Source organism: Lagenorhynchus albirostris, chromosome 11 (genome assembly GCF_949774975.1).
Source record: "Lagenorhynchus albirostris chromosome 11, mLagAlb1.1, whole genome shotgun sequence".
Lineage (NCBI taxonomy): Eukaryota > Metazoa > Chordata > Mammalia > Artiodactyla > Delphinidae > Lagenorhynchus > Lagenorhynchus albirostris.
This window is the reverse complement of record NC_083105.1, coordinates 86,541,707-86,569,093: the sequence shown is the minus strand read 5'-3', so window position 1 is coordinate 86,569,093 and position 27,387 is coordinate 86,541,707. Positions and strand designations below refer to the sequence as shown.

At 35.7% G+C, this 27,387-nt stretch overlaps 1 protein-coding gene across 13 annotated transcripts in view; it reads right to left on the bottom strand.

Annotated features, from left to right (window-relative positions):
* Positions 1–8,060: 8,060 nt before the first annotated feature.
* Positions 8,061–27,387, bottom strand: part of C2CD5 (C2 calcium dependent domain containing 5) — an 82,721-nt gene continuing 63,394 nt past the window's right edge. For 3 of the 13 annotated variants that reach the window (XM_060166725.1, XM_060166733.1, XM_060166735.1), the window contains 9 exons: positions 27,202–27,265; positions 26,379–26,440; positions 26,070–26,168; positions 25,510–25,599; positions 24,943–25,030; positions 23,883–23,969; positions 12,900–13,087; positions 10,078–10,224; positions 8,061–9,387 (listed from right to left, as the gene is read on the bottom strand). In XM_060166725.1, coding sequence (XP_060022708.1) covers positions 9,256–9,387; positions 10,078–10,224; positions 12,900–13,087; positions 23,883–23,969; positions 24,943–25,030; positions 25,510–25,599; positions 26,070–26,168; positions 26,379–26,440; positions 27,202–27,265 — 957 coding nt within the window. In that variant the 3' untranslated portion in view covers positions 8,061–9,255. Of the gene's footprint in view, positions 10,269–12,899; positions 13,088–14,403; positions 14,506–15,404; positions 15,456–23,882; positions 23,970–24,942; positions 25,031–25,509; positions 25,600–26,069; positions 26,169–26,378; positions 26,441–27,201; positions 27,266–27,387 lie in introns of all 13 variants that reach the window. The other 10 variants (XM_060166724.1, XM_060166728.1, XM_060166729.1 and 7 more) reach the window with 8 other exon arrangements.

The window sequence follows — 27,387 nt, the reverse complement described above, 5'->3', positions numbered from 1 at the left end:
GAAGACTCCATACTCCCAATGCAGGGGGCCCAGGTTCGATCCCTGGTCGGGGAACTAGATCCCACATGCATGCCGCAACTAAAGGAGCCGCATGCCGCAACTAAGACCTGGCACAGCCAAATAAATAAATAAATCTTTTTAAAATAATAATAAAATAAACACATTGAACTTTTAATGTAATAAGTGACCTTAGGAGGATGAATGTTGAAAATCCCTGTGAAATGCAGGAAGAAAGGAGGGAAGGAAAGAAGGAAGGAAGAATGGTGGGAGATGGAGAGAGAAAGAGAAGGAAAGAAAAAGAGGGAGGGAGGGAGGAAGGGAGAATAACACACTTAACATCAAATGTCCTGTCAAAACGTTTGCCAAAGCTTTAAATAATTAGACAAAACCGATATCAGAATTGAAGACTATCAATTTGGAGTTTGGACAGAAGAATAATTGACCTTATTGGCTTTTTATTCTTTTCTTGATTGATTGCTGTTTAGATGGTAGGTATTTAAAACCAGAATGTTTATAAAAGAATGACTGAAAGGTTCTTGGCCAGTAATTTAGTTTTAAAATATCAGAGATTCCAAAAACTGAAATCCCAAAAACAAGCCTACAAAAAAAAAGTGATAAAATAAAAGCTCCTGAAACATTGGGATTAAAAAATAAGAAAATGTTAATAAAAAAGACAAACAAGGTAACTCCTAGGATAGATTAAAATTCAGACAGCATGACACTAAAATGGTAAAAGCTATTAGAGATACGTAAGCACTAAGAGAATTAACTGGTTTTTATCTTAAATAGCTTTATGCTTAAAAGTTTATCTTGAACCCTAAACAATGGCATTTCAATTTTTTTAAAGAAAAAACAAAAGTTTCATTCATTTTACCTGTAATAAATATTTACTCTGCCTTTATTATGTACTAAGAACTCTTTGTAATATGCCAAGAACTCTTGGTTGGTTGTAGAACTCTTTGTAATATGCCAAGTTCAGCTGACACAAAATAAAAGCAATTGCAAACAGGTTATTAATAATTTAAGACCTAAAATCTGAGGGATAAAGTGGTACCTATGTCCTTCCCATTGAGCATCCAAGAAAATTGGTCTCGAGTTTCCCAACTACAGACATTAAGTGGCAGTCCCTTAGGTTCATGCCTCTGAAACATGATAAGAATAAATATGAAAGGGCTTTCTGGAAAATGCCCAAGGGTACAAACAGCAATCAATCCACTGAACACAGCTGCTCCCCACCTCCTTCCACCCATTACAAATTGATGCTTCAGCTTTTATTTCCATCATTATAACCACTTTGGTGAACGAGATATTTGTGCCAATGTGTGGAGGACAACCTTACGGGCCAATAAATATTTCTGGGAGTCAATAATGGCTGAGTACTTTATTTCAAAGTGGAGGATTAGGAGACTGATCAATTTATATTCTGATGAAGGCCCATCAAACATAACTGTGTCCAAGCAAACACAGAAAGGATTTCTCCTCAATTTCCTCGATTTCAGAGAGTGAGAAAAAGATGGGAGTGTCTGTAAATAGATCCGTTTCTCTAAATACACCTAGCAAATACCACCCAAGGCAGACAAGAATAATTCAACTAGATGACTTTGTTGTTAAAACATATATGTGTGCCTTTGTCTTACAAGGTATGAAATAGTTACCTTCATCCTTATGCCAGAAAGAATCCTTCTTGTTCCCTCAATCTGAAGCCTAGCAGTTTCCTTGAAAATCTTACCTGTGAGAATAAAATGCTATGTGTGACTGACTGCAATGTAAATGGAGAAAAAGTGTTCTAACCACTGTCTGGGTCATCATTCATTCTAAGCTTCATCTGTCATCTTCTCTACAGATCTAATCAATTCCCTTAATCTCAGATAAATAATCTCCTGTCAAGAAAACATTGCTGCTAGGAGTATCAAGGTTTCCAATTAACCTTGTATATGTAAAGTTACTTCAAAAAACATCACAATGAAAGCGCTACATTGATATACTGGAGGAGAATCTTCAACTATATAATATTTTTTGCTGTGGCAATATACTTTTTGCTAATTGAGGTAATTAAATCTCACAGGTAAAAGTTACATCTGAGAGACATAATAAAATGATTCTCTTGTTTAGCAATGAAAAATAAACCAACCTTATCAAAACTTCTGAATCATTTGCAAGAGACATTATCAAGCTCAATAAGTGGATATAGATTTAAATCAGCATTTTGGAAATGTTTCTCAATTGATATTAATTCTTTTATAATAAATAATTGATTGCTCAGAAACTGTAAAAATTTTGCAATTAACAAAGATCTTAATTATTCCCACCACAAAAAAGAAATGGTAATTACATGATGAAATAGAGGTGTTAGTTAACTGTATGGTGCTATTTCCTATTGCAATATATAAATGTATCAAATCAACATGTTGTACACCTTGAAGTTACACAAGGTTACATGTCAATTATATCAATAAATTAAATAAATAAATAAATAAATAATAAATATTTTAAAATTTAAAAAGCCAAACTCGTAAAAAACAGGGAGCAGAATGGTGGTTACCAGGGCTTGGGATGAAGATGGGGTGGGCATTGGCGGAATTTTTTTTTTTTTTTTTTTTTGCGGTAGGCGGGCCTCTCACTGCTGTGGCCTCTCCCGTTGCGGAGCACAGGCTCCGGATGCGCAGGCTCAGCGGCCATGGCTCACGGGCCCAGCCGCTCCGCGGCATGTGGGATCCTCCCGGACCGGGGCACGAACCCGTGTCCCCTGCATCGGCAGGCGGACTCTCAACCACTGCGCCACCAGGGAAGCCCGGGATGTTTTTTAAGGGTACAAACTTGCAAAGAGTAGATAGGTAAGTCTTAGAGCTCTAACGCACAACAATACTGTATTACAAGCTTCAAAGTTGCTAAGAGACTAGATCTTGTTATCACCACAAAAATATAACTGGAAAAATCCCTAAACAACACTCTTATAAATAACCCATTAGTCCAAGAGGAAATAAAACAGAAAATTGTAAAATACTTTGAATTTAATGAAAACAACATCTCAAAATTTGGGGAGCCTCTTAAACTAGTGTATATAGAGAAATGTGTCACATTCACTTTTTTTTTTTTTTTTTTTTGCGGTACGCGGGCCTCTCACTGTTGTGGCCTCTCCTGTTGCGGAGCACAGGCTCTGGACGCACAGGCTCAGCAGCCATGGCTCACGGGCCCAGCCGCTCCGCGGCATGTGGGATCTTCCCAGACTGGGGCACGAACCCGTGTCCCCTGCATCGGCAGGCGGACTCTCAACCACTGCGCCACCAGGGAAGCCCCACATTCACTTTTATATATTAGAAAAGAAGAAAGGCCTCAAATCAATGATCTAAGCTTCCACCTTAGAAGAAACTAGAAAAATAAGAGCAAATTAAACCAAAACAAGTGTCAGGAAGGAAATATAAAGATAAGAGCAGACTCAAATAGCACTGACAACAGAGGAAAAAACAATAGAGAAAAATCAATAAATCCAAAAGTGGGTTCTTTGAAAAAGTCAATTAATGACATAAACTTCCAGCCAAGCTTATCAAGAAAAGAAGTGAGGAGCCGCAAATTACCGATATCAGGAATTAAAGAGGATACATCACTACAGTTCCCACAGATATTACAAAGATAAATAAGGAGCTAGTATTAATAACTTTATAGCAATAAACCACAAATCAGAAAAAACAAATTACTTAGACACAAACTACCAATGCTTACACAAGAAGAAAAAGATAACCTGAACAGCCCCATATCTATTAATAAATTCAATAAAATCAATTTATAGTTAAAGATATTTGAACAAAGAAAACTCAAGACTTAGATGGCTTCATAGGCAAATTCTATCACACATTTATGGAAAAAAATAGCATCAATTTTAGACAAACTTCTGGAAAATAAAAAAGGAGGGAACATTTTGTTTAACATTTGAGAATTTGGTTTTAACATTTGAAAATCAATAAGTGTAATTCACCATATCAGCAAACTGAAGAAGAAAATTCATCTGATCATCTCAGTAGATGGAGAGTAAGCACTTGATAATATTCAGAGCATGTTGGAAAAACCCACAGATAACATCATACTTAATAGTGAATGCCTTCCCCCTGAGGTCTGGAACAGGCTAGAATATCCACCCTTATCACTCTACATTATATTTACTTAATAATTTAATAAGGTAATAATTAATAAGGCCAATTTAGTAAGGAACCAGAAAAATAAATATAAGCTATTTAGATTCAAAGGAATAAATAAAACTGTCCCCATGTACAATCATAAAATGATTGTCTACAGGAAAACTCCAAAGAAACACAGAAAAATCTACTAGAATCAATACATGGCTGCAGGATGCAAGATCAATGTAAAAAATCAATTATACTTGTATATACTAAAAATCAATTTTCAACAAAGATACCATGTCAATCCAATGTAGAAAAGCTAGTCAACATTGTCCATATCCATATGCAAGCAAATGAATGAATGAATAAATCCTTGACCCCTACCTCACACCATATAAAAACATAACTTGAAATGATCATGTACCTAAATGTAAAGCCAAAAACTGTGAAAATTCTAGAAAATGTTTCTGAGGTTCATCAGGCAAAAATTTCTTAGATAGAACACAGCACAAACCAAAAAAGAAAAAAAAAAGAATTAGACTTCATCAAAATTAAACACTTCTTTTCCTCAAAAGATGATGTTTAAGGAACACAAAATAAGCCACAGACTGAGGGGAAATATTTGCAAAATACATATTTTTTAAAAAAACCTGACATCTAGAATTTATAGCTCTCACAACTCAATTGACAGCTGCTGAGCACTAGGAACTGAAACTTGGCAGCCTTCCTCGAATGGAGTAGGCATGGAGGAAATTACCTGCTAAAGAATCCTGGAAACCTGTATGGGAGTCTTGGCCGGTTTGGCACCCTTGCTGCAGAAGACCATCTTCTACTGTGTGGAATCCATTCCAACAGCGACACCATGTGGCACTGAGAAGCAAATGCAAACCAAAGAGGTTCTGGAAGCTGATTGAATATCTGGGGGACTGTGTCAAGGCCCTAGAATTGACGATGACTTCAAAGACTGGAGATTATGGATTTCTGCTAATTATTCAGATGTGTATTCCAATTAAAAAATTAACTGGAAAATAAAAGTTACAATTGTACCTTGAGTCTGCGAAGCATTTCATATTAGATGTTACCGTAAGTGGCATAACTATGGTAACTTGATACTTGAACTATACCTCTACAATTTAAACTTATGAGAACTTGTATTAGTTTTCCATTGCTACCATAACAAATGATCACAAACCGAGTGACTTAAGTTTATCTTACAGTTCCACAGGTCATAAGTCTGACGTGGGTCTCACCAGGCTAAAACCAAGCTGTTGGCTTCAGCCCTGTTCCTTTCTAGAGGCTCGAGGGGAGAATCTGTTTCCTCACCCATTTAAGTTGTTGGCAAAATTCAGTTCCTTGCAGTTGTAGAACTGAGAACCCCATTTCCTTGCTGGCTGTCAGCATCCAGATGCCACCCACATTCCTTGGTTTGTAGCTCCCTTCTTCCTTCTTGAAAGCCAGCAGGTTGAGTTCACCTCTCATCGAATCTCTCTGACCTACTCTTCTACCCCTCCTTTCCACTTGTAAGGATTCAACTGATTAGATTCGAGGACCCTCGAAGATAACCTTGGATAATTTCCCCATCTCAAGGTCTTTAGCTTTGATCCTAACTTCAAAGTCCCTTTTGTCATGTAAGGTAATAGACTCCCAGGCCCTGGAGACTCAGCTTTGCAGAGGGTGGCAGGAGGGCCATTATTCTGCCTACTATAAATATGTACTTTTTAAAGTTTAAAAGTCTAATCTTAAAAATGTCTTGACATTTCTACTGGAGAAAAGTCAAAACTTTTTAGGATAGGATTTACCCAATCCTTCCCAATATTTCCTTCAGCCTGGTTCCTTATTCCCCTCCATTCAGCCTATACTAGATTTAACTTGAGGTCAACAAAGGGTTTTTGATAAACCTCCTGAAGTAGTGTGCAAAATTTTACATGTATGCTTATTCTTCTGGAGACAAGGTACAGAGCTTAGATCAGATTCTCAAAGTACTCGTTGAAAGACCCTCCCCCTGAAAAAAGAAAAAGCTACAAAAGTGCTTGACAATAAATATGTTGCTTTCGCATAACACACATTTTCATGCTTCCACATTTTTCTGCATCTCGTCCAGTGCGGCTGGGGGCTATCGTGGGAAGACTGTGAATCTCTCAGGCGTCTGACTCAAGCTAAAGCTGGTCAAGTGGTGATGGCATTTATCTAATAACAAATAATGAACGTAGCAAGTCTGATGGGGAGCCACCAAGACGAAAGCAATTCAGGACAAGTTGGATGAACCTGCAAGACAGCCAAAAACTCGAGCGGAGGTCATCTTAACTCAGGGAATCTAAGGAAGGAAAGTCATACTATCTATAATAAAATTACAAGTTTGGATATGATCAAAGTTGCCATAAGCTACATGGATGGACAGCAAAATCAGGGGAAGTTTTGTCACACATATGGCAGATGATCTATCAATAAGAAGTCAACCCCATAGAACAGAAATCCTATTTTCACAGGAAAGTGTGAACTTAAATAAAAAGGTTTTATACATAATAGGCAAAAATGTCCAAATGGGGATGCATCTAGAAAGTATTATACTAAGTGAAATTTACCAAGCACAAGATCCTATTTACATGGAAGGGGAAGTGAACTGACTGCAAAAGGGAACAGGGTGTGCTCTTCGGGGGACGAAATGTTCTTTATCTTGGTTACGCAACTGAACCTATTTGTCAAAACTTGTACACTTACATTTTATTGAATGTAAATTATACCTCATTAGCATACTTTAATATGTAAGAAGGATACATATTAGGTTATTAACATGGATTGGGAGGGATGATATGGGGGAAGAGAAAGCTAGGTGTAAAGGTAAAAAAATAAAACCACTTTTTAAAAATTATGTACATGATCCAATTTATGAAAAATTATATGTGTATGCATGAAGAAGCCTGTCAGCTATCTGATGCAGCAATATTGAAATCCAACACTTGCATCCTTGGCATGTTCAAATTTAGGGGTAGATCAGATGATGGAAGCCAGATGGTGATGGATTACAGCAGAGTAGGAGGTGGAGGAAGTGGGACAGTGAGTCTAGCAAACTAACAAAGTATTGGTTAAACTGTGTAGTTCAGCTTTGGAGCAGTAATAAAGAATGAGAGATACCATGAGGTGTGCTGTTAGATCCCATAACTGGCCTCAATATTTCCAAAAGATTAAGTCCCAGCACGTCTAAAATGATGTTTCTGAGGGAATCCACACACAGGGAACAACAGCAACTCTTGGGGCATCAGGTAACCTCAGCTTTTCTGGAAGGAGCCAATCTTGGCATGGGCTGACTGTACTTCACAGGTAACCCACACTGAGCAAATGGCCTGGGTCTGCAGACAGCAAGCCTGAGTTCTGTAACTCTGGCTTTTCTAGAAATCAGCCTGTGCCTCTGTTGAGTATCCAAATATTCAGACCAAAATGGAGATAACGTCACCCAGCTAGTTTTATGTTTTAAGAATTAGTAACAATGCATATGCACAGGATGTGGCACAAAACAGGTACTCAATTAGTGATAATTACATTATGAACCCCCTGCCAAGAAAGGACTCAGAAACATACTCAGGAATCCCAAAATAGCTGCTGGCTGGCTGGCTGGCTGGATAAACAAAACTATGAACAAGTCAGTCAATTCCAGGGACCTGCCTATTTTTCTAGACTGAGCTTAAGTATCATTTCCTTGGGGAAGCTACCTTCATCCCAAGCTACACACATTTTCTCACTTAATATTGTAGGTTTCCTACCAAAGGCAATGAGAGTAGCACAATTACATATGTATTTTTTCCCCCAAATTAAGAACAGGGCCTTGCATATAGTATACGCACAACAGATGACTGTTGACTAAAGAAATGAATGGAGATGATCAGATGGAAAGTGATTTCTGACCACTGACTACTATATCAAAGAGGCAAAAAAAGAGATTTAGGAATATTCCAGTTTATAAACTTTTTATTTAAAAAATAAAATTATAAACAAAGTACAGAAAAATATTGACACCTGTGATAACAAGGAAATGACTCCTAATCTTTAGGGCAGTTGTTATCCTGGAAGAGCAAAATCATGAGTTTTATAAAGAAATTTTGTTGTGCAAAGGAGGAATGTACTTTTAAAGGGTCACTTGTAATAGGTATTTGGCATTGACAAAAAAAGTATTTCTATCCATATAGTCAACATTCTGCAGCATATTTACATTCAAGTTACATTTCCAAACTCTATGCCAAATACGGTCTAACTCACCATCAAAAATCCCTAAGATATTACTAAAATTCTGTTTATTTGGTGGGAGTGCAGTATGACTTTATTAGAAAATAATTTTATGTTCCTTCTAGATCAATTATATTTTAACTACTTCAACAAAATTCACTGGCCTTTTCTTCCCAGTTGAAGCCAAGCCTCTTCCAGACAAATTAAACACAAATTGAAACTTGGCTAGAAACGAAGTTATATAGTAATGTTTTTCCTCCTTCCTTATTTAAACTTCCAATGGAAGGACACTGGCTCTGATAAATTACTTTTCTTTTCCAGTAGTTAGGACATATTATGGATACCAGTTGCAGAATTTTAACTTCTTTTTCAAAGATGGCTGAAGCAATTTTCCCTTTCAGTTGTTACCAAATTCCTCATCAAAATAACATACTAAGAAACCCACGTAGTTTTCTGAAAACTTTTCTCCATTTTCCCCATACATTCCTTGAATCAGATGACTTACTCATTAACAATTTGTTCATTTCTTGCTTAGTTTCTCTAAATTACACTAGGAGAGCTATCCTAATTTCCTTATAATCTTACCATTTCATTTTCTAAATTATGATTTTATTAAAATCAACATAAATTATACATAGCTTCCATCTTTACTACAGTTCTCAGAGAAGTTTATCTGAACTTCCTGGGGGGGAGGTGCGGTCAAGGCTCCACTGGGCCTGTCCGTCTAGGCTGGCCAAACTAAAATGTCAAGATTTGAACATTCTCAGGCCTCCAAGTGATCCCAGACAAATCGAATATACTCATAATGTATCAATTCTTCCTCAATTCTCTCAAGTCCATTTTTTACATCTAGTAAGATGAATGACAAAACAAAGGAGACCCATGAATGTCATTTAGTGAAGCTCATTCTTTCTAACTGACTTCAGGTTGTAACTTCTCCTCCAGTACATGAGGGCTGGCAGGTGGCAGCAGGTTGCTGAGTTGACACCACTTCTAATTCAGATTCACGAACAAAAACCACTGCATCACCACTTACGTTTATAAGACACTGTGCCTATAAGAACAACAGGACATGTTCAGTCACAAACTCAACAACACGCTCATACTCTTCTGGCTACCCTGGGGGCAGTGCCGTAGAGCTGAAGAAGCGTACAACCCAAGAGAAAAATGAGCAAAGGATAAGAAGGCAATTCACAGGAAACAAACAAACTCATTAATACAGTTATTTAATTTTTTAAAGGGATTTTTAACAATTGTGAGTTATTAAAAAACTGATAAAAGAAATTTATTCTAAGATTTAACCTAAGCAACATTCCCTTGTCCCCATTAACAGAATTATATTACTTATTAGAAATAAACAGTGTGGCCCCATCATGATGTACTCTTCACCAGCAGGGCGGTTAGAACTGGACAGCATCACATTCCAAACCAGAGGGCATCTTTTAACTGTCCTCCGTTAGCCATCACTGGATCCCAAAGACCCACCAAGAAGGTGGAGGAAACAGTAAATTAGGAGCAAAACTTCCAAAGGTATTTAAGAATAACTAGTCACTGGGGATGTGAAAACAGCATCTGACCTATGCAGGACCATGGTTACCAACATATTCATTAAAACATGTTTTAAGCCTCTAGAGTCAAAGAGCTCTGAAGAGCAATTCTCTTTTTCGGGGGAGGGTGGGAGGTGAAAAGGCCATGGGATACATTCACAGGTTCCCGCCATCAGAGGTTTTTAACCCCATCTCACCTGGTTTTTATTTGGATTCTCCATGAAGACACACTGCTTCATTATGTAGGAGACAACAGCATTCCCTCCCAGTGCAGCCACGTGAGCTCTCACCATCGCAAACACTTCAGCAATAAAAGCATGAAGAAAACCACTGACACCTCCTTCCTAAATGATGACGCGCAAAAAACCAAACTGGATACATGTGTAAACTAATGTACATAAAACATCAAAGAATACATATTAAAACATCTTAAGTGATCTTAATATAATGGACGATCATTTTAATTCCCTCCATAATGGGAATTTGTTGCATGAATGAACAAACAAACCTTTACTGAGCACATGTCTACGACAGGGATTACTATCTTCATTTTACAGATGATGAAACTGAAGCTCAGAGAATCTGTGACGTGCCCATGACGAGCCAGGACCACAGAGCTAGTGGACAGATGGCAGAGCAAGAGTTCTAACTGTCCCTCCATCTTCAGCACCTCCCTCTATCAAGTCGTTCCCATCATCATTCAAATAAATTGATGGTAAATAAAAACAATGAGACTTCTCTGCTATCCATATCTCCTATTCTGAAAATGAACCAGGTTCCAATCGCACTTGTCTTTTTCAGTTTCTCAAAGGTGTGACATCTTTTCCTGCCTCGGGGTCATTGCACATGAAGGTTCCACACCCAATTTTCCACCAGGGTAACTTTTACTCAATTCTTCAGGTCCTGGTTTACATGTGACTTCCGCAGAGAAACCTTCCTTATCAGGTCTAAATTAAGTTCTCCCATTATATTCTCTGACAGGCCCTGTTTTATTTCTTTATATGACTTACTATTACTAGGAGTTACCTATTAATCACATTATTATTTATTTACTGTCCACCATGCCCGAGTTCCACTAGACTAAATCCCATCAGGTCGGAAACTGACTCTGCTGTGCTCACAACTACATACGCTAACACCTACTTCAACAGATGCACGTACTAAGTGGTCCGTACATATTAGTTAGGGAATTAAATCCAATAGTTTGGGGAACTTTTTCAGTGTTCAAAAACAAACAAAACAGAAACCAAAGGCTAAATGAGAGCTTAAAATGCTTCTCAACCTAAGTTTTCCACAAATTTTACTGGATGTTATTTACAGTCTAGGAAGAAATTTCCAACTTTAAACTGTAGGTTAAGGGCAAAATTTAATACACTGTTAGAAGAACCATTCGTCCAGGTCACATCTTTCTGAAAAGTCACAGGATCCTATATAAAGTTTTGTACAGGTATCTCTCTTTGTAATTAAGGAATTAAGTTGAGTTGTGTCAGCCTGCCTCTGACTCAATCATCACCCGGGACAGCTTTTCCTTTTACTTTTATCAGTTTTCCTCCTCCATCTCAAATCAAGAAATTCTGATAGCAGAGTAACAGAGACTACAGAGGGGTAATTTTTAAAAGATTATATAATTGTAAGCAAATAATTCATCAAGCAATGAATAAATTTGGGATATTATACCATACAGTTAATATTACAAATCTCTGTTGAAAGGAAATCTACTATGAAGTAACATTTTGGGGTATGGTTGCTTAAGCAGTAGAGAAGGCACTTAGGAAATAAAATTTTATGGATTCAATAGTACAATATCCATGTGCTAGTAAGAGCAACCGGAAAAGGTCAATTCACCAATCTATGCCAGCTTCTCACACCCAAATTTCTTTGTCAAACTTAATAAAAGTGTCTCCTATTTTAATTCTACACTAAAAGGTTTTTGAGAGCATCTTAAGATAGTTTCTTTCCCATCTCAACACAATTAGAATATGATTTTAAAAGTAATTTATCTTAAAGGAAACATCTATCTAATTAGTTAATCTGTCAGAAGTCACTCCCTCACTTACACAAAAACAACTTATGTTTACTCTGCACCAGGCACTGTGCTAGGTGCAGTAGGGTGAGCATGATATCAAAAATTAATAAGCAAGCTGTTATTTCCAAGAAAGTATAGAAACACTGTTAATGAAGCAATGGGGAAAAAGCATAGTTAAGTCATGTTTATAATGAACACACTTTTTAAAAATACAAACTACCGCTGAAGTAAATTTTGAAGAGTTTATTGGGTTTCACACCTAAATAATTAAAAAATTTCCCCATTCACAGTAATTTGCTTAGCAGTCCTGCTCCAAAACATAAGACAAATAGAAATATAATCTTTTCTTGAGTTTAAATTCCTCTGTAATGCAAAATATAATAGGCTGACTCTGATTCTTAACTTTGACTACATCAAGTAGAAGATTAGAACTGCTGTTACTTAAAAAAACAAATTAAAGTTTAATGATACCCAGCCAGTGTGAGGTAAGAACTTGAACATTTTTACACACTGACGGCGAGAGGGGAAGAAAACAAGCGGCCTCAGTTTTTTTCAGAGGAAGAAAACGATAGAGCTAAATGACATAAACAATCCCCAAGACATCTCTCCATGATACAGTCCCTTACTATTTCTAAATGTAAACTCTTAAAAATTGCTATTTAAATATATCTCAGGCAAATACCTACTGAGAAGACTAAGCTGTTCTTTCAGGGCTGTTTTAAACCTCTAATCAAACGCGGATACATTTATTTGTTTTAATTACCACATGATAAGGACCTGGAGTTTCTAATAACAAATGGGATTAAACACAACACAACTCTTGTGATAATACTAGCTGCTAGAGACAATCCAGACAGGTTATGAAAAAAAGGGTGTGTGTGTGTGTTACTTCTGGCAAATAAACAACCAATTTGAAACTTGTTTGGTTTTGATACTAATATCTTCAACCACAGAAAACGCACAAAAACAATTAAATAACAACTATAAAATTACCTCACGAAGAGAAGTGGTTTCCCGAATAAAAAACATGTTAATTATCCCAAGATATTTCGTTATTTTTGCTCCAGGAATGAAGGAAAGAGGTGTCATCTTAACCACGCCAACTGTAGAATTTGCACAAGGTGGAGAACGATTCCGGAAATTTCCTTCACCCACTGGACTTGCTTTTTCGACTGTCACAGCTAAAATTGGAGAAAGAAGAGAAAGCATCAAGATCATATGCTGGTGACTCAATTATTCCCTAAGGTTTCCAAATAAGTGGTGACAACATTCAGCTGTCTGTGAGGCTAAGCCATGTCATGAAAGAAAAGAAATTATCATGCACTGCATGCAATTAAAAATCGAGAGAGAAAGAAAAACATAAGAGGAAATGCTGGAATGGAATCTTTTGGAAGAAAAATGGCATTCCTGCAAAAGAAAATGTTGATGAGGTGGAGCTACACACACAATGATCGTTATAAAGTGAAGAAAAAGCGGTAGAGCATTAAAAATTATCTGCTGTAGGAACAAATTATTACAAGGAGAGTGTGAAAGTTGTTACATTTCCCAGTGCAGCTTTTTCCATCTTTTTTTCAGACGACTTCATCATTGTCAACTTGTAGATAAACCATATCTTAACTAGTTGTAGTAGGTTTCTTTTCCAAACCTTCTCCATCAAACTCATAATTTAAAAAATTCAACAAATGACCTTGGCTGTCTAAAAGTTGTTTGTTCATAAAATAACAAATAATAGCTACCACTTATCCAATAACTACTATAAACCAGACATATATACATATATATACACACACACATATATGTATATATATAATCCTTACAACAACCCAGCAACGTAGGTGTTATCTCCATTTTACACGTGAGGAAACTGAGGCTCACAAAACTTGCCCAAGGTCACACAGCTATTAAAATGGCACTACTAGGATTCAAAACCATATCTGACTGGTTCCATATCTTGTGATCTTCCCCCTAAAACACAGTTCCTTCCCTTTAATGTAAAATCTTTCACTCAAATACCTCAAAGTCTACCAGAACACATGGAGTATAGATAAAGAACATGTAAGTACTGATCCTGAGTCTAGCAGTGAGATAAGAGTTGACCACTTTCTCTCTGGAAATACCTCATTCTTTTATCACTCTGGATATCGCTCTTAGTAAACTGACAAATACCGTACACTACCTAGTACCTTGGGTCCTGGAAGAGTGTCTCTTCAATAAGAGAGCTCATCATTTCCTTACACTAGATGATATAATATCTATATACTTTCAAGAATACCTTCACAAAAATAAAATACTAAAAACACAACCCTACAGTTAAAGTTAAAAAAATCTAAAGGCCCTTCAATAGCTTTTGCTAAATGACCTTTAGGGTCTGCAGCTTTCACACTCCAATACATGATTGATTGGCAATGTTATTACTGAGTAGTCAGGTCTAGCCTTCACCACTGGGAAATCAAGGATATGCTTCTCAGATTGTAACATGGTAGAAACATCCGCCTACTTGTCTTAATTGATCCACGCCTTATGGTCTGAGCTTTCAGTTTAATGAGCTCTATCCAGCTGCTGCATCTGTCTGCAAAGGAACTGTAATCAACTGACGTTGCTGAAAACACAGACAGAAAACAAAAGAAAAAACAAAGAAAAAATATGGATGACGTCTCTTACTCGTCATAACACTCCTTCCGATGACGTAATTTAACCGTAACTTAGGGGAAAAAGTGGTCCTTTTCAAGTCAGGGAAGAGGGATAGTAAAGAGTCAAGCTTTAGACACTGATTTGTCCAAAACCAAGTTCTTGGCTGGCTGAGCATCTTTGGTGATGTCACAGCTGTGTGGTCTCTTAGGGGGAATGGAAGCGGGTCTAACAGAGAGATCAGGGAAAGGACCATATGCTGTGTTTTAACTAACTTCATTTCCCATTCTTTTTACTTCACACTGTTTTGGCTGTTTATATTCAGGGCTTTAATTTACAATCAGAACTTTGTGAATAATTCCTTGCCCTAATTTTACCCAGACATCAAAAATAAAAATAATGAGAATCAAACGGTGAAGAATACATGAAAAAAAATCACTAGTTAACTTATCTTTTATTAAAATACCTTCTTTCTACCAATAGTAACAAGAAAGCCAAAGGGTCATTTTTGTCAATATTCTATTTCCATGTCTGATTTTGGCGACAAAGCTTCTGATAACGTGGGGTGAGGGGCAAGTGTGAGCCTAACAAGTTCTCATTTTAAAAAGAATAACTTTTACTACTGCTGAGCTAAAAAACAATGTTAAAAAGCTAAAGCTTTAGTTTTAGAAAGTGGGACACTATTAAAATGCTAAAAATGTAAATATTTGTTTAATTACTATTTTGTAAGACACATTCTAACTACAATAAAGCCACATTTTGGTGTCTATTCCATCGTCCAGTGCATTTCTCTGATGTCTGTACGCTCATGAATCACCACACTAGAATTTCACACCTTTGGAGACTATTTGCTTGATTAGACAAACTCACCTCTCTGTGCAGCTGGTATACCTGAGTTAGAACTTGCACTCTCCAGGTGTTCTAATAAGACAATATGAACAACATTAGCTTGGGTGCTAAGTATAAGCAAGTATCTCTTCTTTGCTCTTGGTTAATACTCTCTAAAAGCCAGACGAATAGGAGGGAATCTTTATGGCTTCATTATAAAAGTAAACCAAATAGAAGTATTTAGGTTTAAAACACAGTTTCTATTGATATATGAAAACTAGCTTAATAAATACCATGCCAAGAAAGATTACTTGTTAGTATAACACAAAAAAGGTTTCAGAAACTCTACACACAAAATATCAACACAGTAACAAATGTTAGTGGGATGGAAGCGGGATGTGAGAAAACTGAACAGAGAAAAGGGTCAACCTACTGGGAAGAAAATCTGAAATGAAAAACAGAAGGGAAATGTTTGTGGCGGAAGAGCCAGTAAGATTAAAAATTACAGACAAGGCAATGACCTATTTCTCACAGATAAACACAAACCTCAGCCCGACCTGCCCCCTCACCACCAACCCCTTCATTCAAGGCCTTTGCTTTCAGCAGCTCCTTCTGGAGCTATCAAGACTTTGTGGAACTAAAAGGTGACCGCTCTCCACGGAAACAACTAGGAATCCCAAACTAGAATCCCCTTTACAGTAGGCTCATAAAAGCAGCATCCTGCATTCTCCCTGATAGTTTGTATTTTTACTATAGATATTTAAGTCATTGTACAAATTTAAACAGTACTATAAAAGAAAGAAAACTTCATAATCCATTTCTAACGTTCAGGCTCTATCCACACTGGCATTATTTGAATTTTTGTTTCAAAGAATTTCAGAACTGAGAATATAGTGTGGCCAAGATAGAAATAACACATAAAGACACTAAGAATAATTTGGGTCAGCCAGTCTTTTTTTAAATTATAAACTAAGTAAATATATGTATTTTTGTCTCTGCTTAATGTGTTGACCTTCTGGTAATATTCTTAAATTAGCAAAAGTTATACTTTTCAAAAATTGGATTTATAGAATGTTTCTGTTAATTGGGTGCAATGGAAGTATCTCCCGCACCCACCCCACCCCCAAGTTTTTAAGGCAATGACCACAAGCTATACTGGAGAGTGTACAGTGGCTGACAATCCTCTTACAATACAGAACTGTCCGATAAAAGGGATCACTAGGTGAGGTCCACACAATGGCTATGAGGAGATCACGCTGGACGCGCCCTGACCATCATGCCCTCAGACTGTAGTTCTAGAGGGAGTATCCTCCTGATTCAGGATCCTAAGGGGCAATGGAAGCCCAGGAAGCGATGGGACCTACAGGAGGAAGACCAGAACAGAACTGACATTCAGAGGCTTACCAGATCTCTAGGGACAGCTCAGCCTGGAAACAGACCCAGTGCAGAAGCTGGGATAGTAAATAGCCCACCCCAGGCTCATACATCCCAGGAGGGTCCCAGAGCTCTCGTATGTCCTGTGCAGTATAGCCTCGGTAAGTATAGACACAGAAAATATAGTCGGCATTAGGTATTCTGTGAAAGTTTTTAAAATGTGCGGATGGGAAGGAAACTAAAAGAAAAAGTGAAAATTACTAAAATTGTCTTCTATACCTTGATATTATCTTGGTAATACGGAATTCTCTAGTAGCAACTGTATATAATTTAATGGCAAGTACCCATGAAAAGAGCTTAAACATGTAGACGGTATCTGTTCCCATCTCTAAATATGTCAGGTGGAAAAAAACAAAGGTATACAATGATCTGTAGAATATTTGTGTTTTTAAAAAAGGATAGAGTATCCTTGTAAAGATAGACAATAACCTGTTAAAGAGTATCTGCCTCTTGGGAAGGAAAACGAAGGGAGAAGGAAGCTTTATTTTGGACAATGTGATTTTTTTTGTAGTATTTGAATTTTTCACCATGTACACTTAGTACACTTACTACTTTTCCAAAAAAAATTTTACGAAAGGTAGGGAAGAGGAGAAACAAGTGAGGGAAAATATTTATTCCCTGCCCTCAAATATGAATGTGTTTGAATTAAAATTTTAAAAGAACAAAACTTTTAAATTAGAGACATGGTTAAGCGACAAGATTTTTGACCTCACTGAAGGAGAGCAGGTTCGTCTCCTAACATGCTTGCCAGGATGCTCATGTTTTCTCTCAGAGAAAAGGCCCAAGAGGAGCTGGTCCTGGCAGCAGCTGGACGTCAGCACCTCGGACTGGTCTGAACACCTCAAATATCTAATGACCTCAGACTCTCGGTCACTCTGCTCCTTCCAATTACAGTTTGGCTTCCCAGGTAATAACAGGCTTTTCACAAGAGAAGGAACTGCAGATATTAGCTGTCTGGCTCACTGACAAAGCAGTAATTCTGCTTAAGAATAAATAAATCCGTATGCAATCTCTAAGTCAATACTTAAAAAAAGACAACATATTTCATACTCAGGGGTAAAAATCTTATTAAAAGTCCTTTGGGCTTTGTTGAGGAGGTGGCACCCAGTTCTGGCTATTTGCACATCTCTGGGGAAGAGTTTGACACAAATACTTCATATGCAAGGCCCCACTGTAGCTGCAAAGACAGTCTACATCAAGCCACCCAGCAGCCCACTTCTCTTAGCATTTCCTTTCCCATTGAATACAATTTTGCTTTTTTAAGAAGTCACCAGTTACTGATAATCCTGCTATCCCTCAAAAAACAACCCTAGAAAGTTAGTGAGGCAAACAGAACATGCAGATTGACTATTTTCTTACTACACTTGAGCAATTTTTAACAGGCCTTAGCGGAGTGGGGAGGGGGATTAACCTAGATTAAAGCAGTTTAGTGGAAATGAGCATATAGATGAAAAACAGAAAAAAAAATGTGGCAAGAATTCCTCCTCCCTCAATTATACACCTGTCAGTGCTTCCGAAGTTTGAGATGCTTCCATTCTCCTAAATAACCAATGACAAAGGTATGGGTTAGCTATGATAGAGTTTTACACTGACTACTCTTCTAACAACTTACTTTCTATCATTAAAATTTACAGATCACCTTTGCTTTGAATAACTAAAAAGTATTTGAGATAATCTTTTCCAGTCACCCTAAAAAAATTACAAAATTTGAAAAACCTCCTGCAAATTCTGAAAAGGTTCTCTGGCAGATTAAAATATATGCAATCTGGAGTCTCTAAACTATATGTTTTATTTTCCTGTTTAACCATTCTTAGTTTTAAATTATTATGATCAAAATTTGGTTTTATGTCCCTTTAAGCACTTCCATCAATCTATAATGCATTGATCAGCTATGTCTTATAACTATAAAATCTGGCTTAATGACTGAGTTAAACAAATGATGTACATAAACATTCAGTATAAATCTGGTCCATAATGGTCTTTAAATACTGGTGGATTGATAATGAAATTGCCATATTATAGTTAAAAATTACTAAGGCATACAGAAAGACACAAATTGCTTCGATCTGGATATTCCGCTAGTAAAAAAAAAAAATTCAACTACATAGCTACACAGGTAATACATACAGTAGATGACAAAAGACAATTAGCTGCCCTATTTGAGTCATTAAAGCTTCCAACCCCGGGTGTGCAACATTCTAACTCACTTGCTTTTCTTCTTCAATCCCCATCATTCACTCTTCCTCTCACTCCCATCCTTTGTATCCTTTTTTCCAAATAATCCTTGTTTTGGGTCAGTAACCCAATTCAATTTTCTTTGCTTTTCACTCCCTCTTCCTCTGACTCTGGATTTCACTGCCCTCGAGCTCTTGGAAAAGCTAAGATTCCTTATCTCTACTTCTCCATCAACTCTTTCTCTCCTTCCCACTTCTTGGATGAGGTTTTCACATTTTCCACTCTTTAGCTTCTGTTTTCCTCTCATTCTCCTTCCCCTCAGCATTTTTCTCCTTTCAGGAGCCCTCACTCACTGCTGTGGCCACGGATAACATGAAGAAGTTTAGCATTTTTCATAGTTGCTACCATTTGGTCACAGTGACAAAATATATCTTAAAAAAATAAGAGAGAAAACAGACATGGAATGAACTCTTAATACATAAAAACATTTTTAGTTAGCATAAAGAATTATATATACTTGTAAGAATTCAGAACCATTAGTTGGCAGGAAGAAGGAAAAGCTAACTTTTGTAGGTCTTATAGATTTATATTTCTAATTACAAGTTAAAATAATGTGAGGCAAGTCATTTAAGTTTAAAAAATTAAACTATCTTTTAAAATCAAATTTGGTTTAACAAAAAGTAATTCTGATAGCCTACCATAAAAATAAAGAAAAAAGCTTCAAATGTGGATACCTAATTATGGAGTATAATATATTGAGGGTGTAAGCAAACTTGTTTTCTTTTTTACTGAAATCCAGAATTTGACCTATATTTGTCTTATTCATCAGCAACTGCTCAGTGAAAAAAGAACTTCTCCCAGGCTATAGCTAATGCCACTGAACATGAGGATACCACCCCAGCATAAAGCAAAATGGACACAGAAACAAGGGTGATATAAAAAACTTTTCCTCTATACAGTTTCATCCAACAGTATATAAACACTAAAACTGACTTAATTAAACCCTTTTATAGCCTTAAACTCTCAGAATTTTAATGAAAGCAATTATCCCATTATAGATTAGGTTTATAAAGTATTTGAGATCTATTTATAGTGGTATATAATTCAAACACTTTTGTCTAATATAAGTTCTTAAGTCCCTCAATATGGTTTCAAATATCTCAAGATTCAGGTCTTTAGACATATATCTAAAGTAACATGCCAACCTTTTATAAAAATTACATGCATAAAATTTTTAAGATTAATTACTGTTCATGAGAAATATCTTGATTTTTAAAAAATTTTCACCCAGATTACATTCACTCAGATTCCCTATTTTTACTATATTTGCTCCATCTTTTTTCATTTTCATTTCATAAAAATATATATCATTTTTAAAGCCTCTTAAAAAACCATTTCAGAGTGAAGTGACAGATATTCAGAAAGCTGACATGTAGATATTAATGAGGAGGAAAAAACATTATGAAAGTGGTATAAAAAATTTGCTATAGTCATCTTTTTTCTTAACACAGTTTCATTAAAAAAAGGAATTTATAGTGATGCCACATCACCTCTGTTCCTCATAGTATTCATCAAAGAATTTTGATGACCATCACATGATAATGTCCTTTAAGAAATTACTTAGGCTCAGCATGTTTTAGTATTTCAAATCGGAAAAATCATGGTAACTATCAAGGTAACACCAAATCAACCACGAATTTGAGACATACATCAAACTATTCTGTTACGTTGAGAAACAAAATATGTAACAAATATAACAAAAGATGGAAGGAAAAAAAATTAAGCATGGATGGACAATTCAGGCCCAAGCTTACTCTACACTGTCAATTAGGAAACATGTTATTGAAGCATCTTTTCTTCACATAATACTCACTCATTTTCAATAACACAAAAAGATAAGGAAAGGTTTATCTACAAGTGAAAAGATGGAAGTGTTAATAAACAGACTGTGCATAGCTCTTGAGACTACTCTGTCAACATAAAAGGAAATAAAAAATTTTAATAAATTATCCCATTTGTGATAAGAACATGAAAAATAAATTAGTATTCAAAGTTTTCAGAATTAAAAAAGATAAATCTCGATCAGCTTAGCTAACTAACCTGACAAAACTATAAAAACTATATATTTATTTACTTATCAGTATTAGTAGTAAACTTTTAAACCTCTTGTGGTTGCAGATAAGAAAGTAGAGAAGTTCTCTGAGCATTTATTCCTCACCCTCACCTTTCTCTCTCCCACCTATTTCCTCTAAACTGCTAAGCTTAACTTTTCCCAGATATTTCTATTCTCTATTCAAAGCCTTCCTTCATGTTACAATGTTCAATTACTACTTTCATGATATAACACTCTATTATTACACTTTTCAGACCTTTTCAAAACCCATCCTATCCTCAAATTTTCCAAAACACTTCGAGATAACTTTTTCTAATATATACATCATAGCCCATGTTCTCCTGGCAAGACATGAGGACGCAAAGACAATACATAAGGATGCAACGTAAACCACAATTTACACGACTTTAAAAAAAGTAAACAGATAAACTTTTTAGTGTTCATTGATGATTTTAAAATGTAACATTCAAGGAAAGGCACAAAGGTTCTATAGTTAAGCACTTAGTATTAAAGTTTTATATATATTAGTATTAGATGCGATGATATTGATCATTATGAAGCTGAAAATGGTGGCGATGATGATGATGATAAGGGTGGCATGATCTGATTCAGTGATTTTCAAATTTTTTGAAACGCTTTCTTCCAAGAAAATCATACATAGAAAGCTGATACATAAAGCGTAGTGCATTGAAGCTGCTCTAGTTCAGAAGTAGGGGGTCTAGAGACCTATCTTCTCACCCCGCCGGCACCTTGCCTCCTGGAAGGCCATGAGGCACCTCTGAAGAAACTCTATGGTCTGGAGGAACAGAGTTTAAAAATCATTGGTTTAACTGATTTGAAGTTATTTGGAAAATTAATTAACAGAAGCTCAGTGTGACCTCAGGCATAATTTAGCTTTTACGTTTTTAATAATAGGGACATGTTAATAATTGAAGAACCATAAACTATAGAAACTCAAGAAATCAGAGAAATTTAAAGGCTAAAGAGAATCTTAATCCTTTCACATTTTACAAATGAGGAACTAAAAGTGGCTTAATTAGAGGTTACCTGGCCCAAGTTCTCACACTTTATCAGTAGCAGAACTGAGAAGAAAAGCCAGGTCTCTTGGTTTACTACTTCACCTATGGTCCCTCTCCATGCTCCTTAAAATAAATTGCAAATATTTTAGGAACTGTTCAGATATGACTTATTCTACTCAAATTCTTCTTTCCTTGTTTTTAAGTTCAGAGTATCATTTGTACAAAATATACTAATGACTTCAAAAAGCACTAGTTCTCATTACCTTTGAAAATATTTTGAAAGCTACTGCAGAAACTGTAAGTTATCAATATAGATATGGCCAATATACAGAGTTTAAATCTAATCCTCTGCAGAATTCAGTAGCTATTAACAACATGGTAAAGTTGGACTAACAGGGACCCCAAATCCACAAATAAATATTTGTACAGGTTAGCAATTGATCAAACCTTTTCGTCGTTGCTGACTGGGTTTTTGGTTTTGGTTTCCCCCTCGCCACCACTGCTGGGTAAGGATAAATAAAGTGATACCTAAAAGTGGTTTGGAACTAACACTGTGTTAAATATAAGTTTCTGTAGAAAATACGTGTTTAAAAAAAAATCCTATCTAGTCAGTTCAAGGAAGATTCTAGATTGTTCTGCTTTTTGTTCTGAAAGCTATGTTTAAGTTATAAATCTGAACTCAGATTGTCTTTGGATTTGATTTTTCCTCTCTGTTCTTTCAAGAAATTCTCTATGGAGTTCTAAATTAGAATTTTAATTTAGACAAAAAGGAAAAAGAACCAGTTACCATGTTAGAAAGTTCAGAATCTGAAAGTAGCTTCTTTTCAGCTTCAAAATATGAGACAAGATCTATTTATCTACACAGGCCTTGCACTGATTTAGTAAAGACTCTATTGACATATAGGCAATGTGAATATAAAACTATGTTGTATTATAACTAATACGGTATCAGATAAAGTAACTGACAAGTAGAAACCATAAAATAATGTCACTTGTATTATAAAACAGAAAAATTAGAAATGCCAATTTGGTTTTAAATAACAAAAGCATCATTTCTAAGAATAAAAAACTTAGGAAAAAACACAAACTACATTTATTGTGTATGTAATGCTACAAGATAAGGTACAGTAATTCTGAAATTTTTATAATAAAAATTGCACTGAAATCAGAAGAGAAATGGAAAAAACCACCTCCCACTTTTCTCCAAAGATTGTACAGATCTAAGTAGATCTACTGCTAGTGAATTAAGGGACAATCATTTTGCATTTGAAAAAATGTTCCTCAAATATAACCAAGACACCCAAAAGACAGAAAGCTCATCCCTTTCTCACTTGTACTAACCTCCACCCAAAACCTCTCCACATAGCTTCTGAAGAAAATAAGTATTCTGTTTGTCTATGAAAATCTAAAAATTTTTGCAGAAGGTTAGTGTTGCTAGAAAAAAATTTACCAGATATAATATAAATATCAAAATATACCATATGTGAATAGTTACTTTGGGAAATCCAAATCTCTGAAAATAAAACTTTAATACATTTGAGTTATAAGAATGGAATATCACACAAAAAATTACCTTAATAAGTCATGATGAGATTACTTGAGAAATTAAAATAAAAGGAACATTACTCTCTCCCCTTTATGAACATGAAGAAACATACAATGAGGAAATGAAGAATAAATCTCCATCTCAAAATTAAGTTAAGATTACCTACAGTGAAGAAGCAAGAGAAAGGATCTAGAAACTGGTATTTGTGCTTGCATTTCCCTTACTTAACCAACCTTTAGCCGGTGGAAAAGGATGAGAAGGAAGTGAATCTGAACAGAGTTCGAGGGGAAACTGCAGAAGTTCTTCATTATCTGTAGAGGCTTGAGAGGCAGGAAAAACACAAGTTAATTAGTAATGATCTCTTATTAATTTTTTAAAAATTACTCTGGGATAACATATAATTTCCCCCCCAACTCAGTTAATTCTGGTTGGTTTGTCCTTGCTTTCTTCCATGGGGGTCCTTCACCTGCGGACAGTGAGAGTGGTTGCTATCTTCTCTGGTGGGGCTGTTGTGAGATTTAGAAAGGCTAATGTATATAAATCTCTTAGCACAGTGCCTGGCAAAGAATAAGCACTCACTAATGATGATTATTATCCTATTTTTTGTACTATACTAGTTCTATGACACTTAAACCAGTTATTATCTATATTTTTTGATAAATATCTGAACACATAATCATTTAATACATCTGACATTAATTCAATGCTACAGATGTAGGATATATTCAACTTAAAAATTTTTAGATTAATCATGAATATTTATTTAGCCAGTAAGTCATTAAATTTTAGAAAGTATACTATTTCCCTCTTCTTTTTTTTCAGAACACACAAATGGTTTCTAAGATTTTGCATTTCTTTGGAATATATTAAGCATGGTACTTCCTAAATTTTACTGGATAAAGAACAACTCTGAGGATCTGCTGAACACTATGGGACCTTTCCTGAGAAAAATCCATGGTGCTTGCTACATCAGTTGGTTCTCAGATGCCTTGAGGACCTCCCCAGAGTTCCTAGGATAGGAGCCTCTAAATTACTGCAGAACTAATGTTATAAGCTAACTCTAAAAAACAGCAGCATTTTCTATGTAAATAGCAGCCAACCACCTATTCATGTGTGAAAAATATCATCAGCCATATGCTTATCCACACAGTTATCTTGATAAAGAAAACAGAAAAAGTGACAGTATCTTGTCAAGAAACACGTCATTTATTTATTCTACCTATCCTCTATATTTTATCACTGAATTATAACACAGACAAACATGAACTATGCTCCCATCTACCATAGGTTTACCTCTTTGCAATGACTTCTCAGCATGTGTTTTTGTGGTCTGTAAAGCCTGATTTTTGTCAAAAGTTATTGCAACTGCTGTGACTGTAACCTAGAATCACAGAAACAATATGATTAGCAAAACAATCATTCCCCAAAAAAGCTTCTTATAATTCTTTTTCAGTACCATGGAACAACTTATACAAACTGGCTAATTTGCCTTTCCTGGTTAAGATTCTCAACCAGAGCTGCACATAAACTCAGACATTCAGACTACAACTAAGCCCAACATGTATACCTAAACATAGGTATTCCAGAAAGAGCTCAACAACCTTCTCTGAAAGATGGGGTCTAGAGAAGTCGCACAGAAGCACACCTAGTGTACATACGCTGGAACATACATATGAGTACACCTTCAGATAACTAGAGTTCACAAAAGTGAAACAGACAGACAAGGTCTGCCTCATACTAGTACGTTTAAAAATATTTTGAAGTAAAGCAGCTTATACTTCTTTAATTATGGCAAATGTATAATATTAAAACAGACTAAAGTTAGAAATCTTCTTTAATAACAGACTGAACCTTAGTTACCTGAATTAATTCATCTTCAGGGAGAGATACTGTAAAATTGACATGGCAAAGGCAGCAGGGGATCATAGACCGTAGTTTAAAATACAGGCTCTACACAAAAGAAAATATTAGTAATATTTCTTTTAATTTAAAAATTTATAAAAACTGATCTTTTAATGTACATTATACTATGGCAAATAAAGTTGAGTAGAGTAAAACACTTCTGTTTCGTCTATTCTTTCATTATGAATATATTTTTAATATCTAAGCAGACAATAAGATTTAATCATATTTCTAAGTCATAAAAAAATAAGGCGTTTTTTAAATTTACAAATATAGATTTTTATGAAGTTTAACACTATGAAATAACTTAAAATATATTCCTTTTATAGTGTGGCATATTAAGATGGAGAGGACATCTTTAGCATTTTACTTGATGGCAGGTTAAGACTGATAAGTAAATAAAAATAATTTGGCCTGCAACTGTGTAAGGTATTCCAGACAATATAAATACTTTTCTTCTTTAATTTCATGATCCTGAGGAGTTTTAGCTAAAGTATAGTTAGTCAAAAGGTTCCTACCTTGAGCAAGTTTTCACAGAGATCATTAAAATTCTTATTGAGGGCTTGATTAGTTAGATTAAGGCTGCTTAATCGGATTACTCTTACTGATGTGAACATCTAAATATGGGGAGATATAATGGCATGTCATTTCATTATTTTGAACTAAATACTGTAACAGAAAATAAACAATCATAACTACTGTGGTATTTTTTTAAAAGATAAGATTTTAACTGCAGTAGAGAGGCCGAAAAGAAAACATATATTAAGAAAAAACTTGCTAAAATCATATATGCTATATTTGCTTAAAATAAAGAATAAAAGGTTTACCTGTATTTCAGATGTCCAATTATTTATACCAGGCATAATTTCTGTATTACAGCTATAAAAGCCTGTCAAAATAAATTATAGGGAAAACATATGATAACATTTCATTTATTTTTGTATTAAAGAACAACATTTTTCGGGGCTTCCCTGATGACACAGTGGTTAAGAGTCTGCCTGCCAATGCAGGGGACACGGGTTCAAGCCCTGGTCTGGGAAGATCCTACATGCTGTGGAGCAACTAAGCCCGTGCACCACAACTACTGAGCCTGCACTCTAGAGCCCGCGAGCCACAACTACTGAGCCCACGTGCCACAACTACTGTAGCCCACATGCCTAGAGGCCGAGCTCCGCAACAAGAGAAGCCACCGCAATGAGAACTCCACGCACTGCAACGACGAGCAGCCCCCACTCGCTGCAACTAGAGAAAGCCGCGTGCAGCAACGAAGACCCAATGCAGCCAAATATGAATAATAAATAAATTAATTTAAAAAAAAAAGAATAACATTTTTCAATTATTACATGAAGTTCTAACTAAGACCCATTCATTCTTTTTTTCTAAAACTCTATACCTCTGGGAAACTTTAGACCATGTTAATAAATTACCATGTTTTTTTTGTAATGCATAAACAAAAAGATTAAAAATCAGTTCACCTAAGTTCTAATGTAAATATTTTTAAACGATGTTTTCAATCTTGGAGCAGCAAAGAATGTGACAAAAAGTAACACTGATAAAGCTGTTAAAATAAAGTTAGTGCTATAATAATTATGAACTGAAATACTGATATGCAAAACTAGTCTCATCTCCAGGTAATTTTTCTCTGTTCACCTGAAGGAGGCGGAACATCAGTGAGTAGAGAATGTACGTCTTCCATAGCATCTGTGTCATCGATCTGAAAATGAAAGATTGAACCTATCACATAAGTAGTAAATATATAATTGTTTCAAATTTTTAAAAATCGCTTTTATTATTTATTAAATAGAAAACATAAGAGTCAAGGAAAAGTAGGGCCAT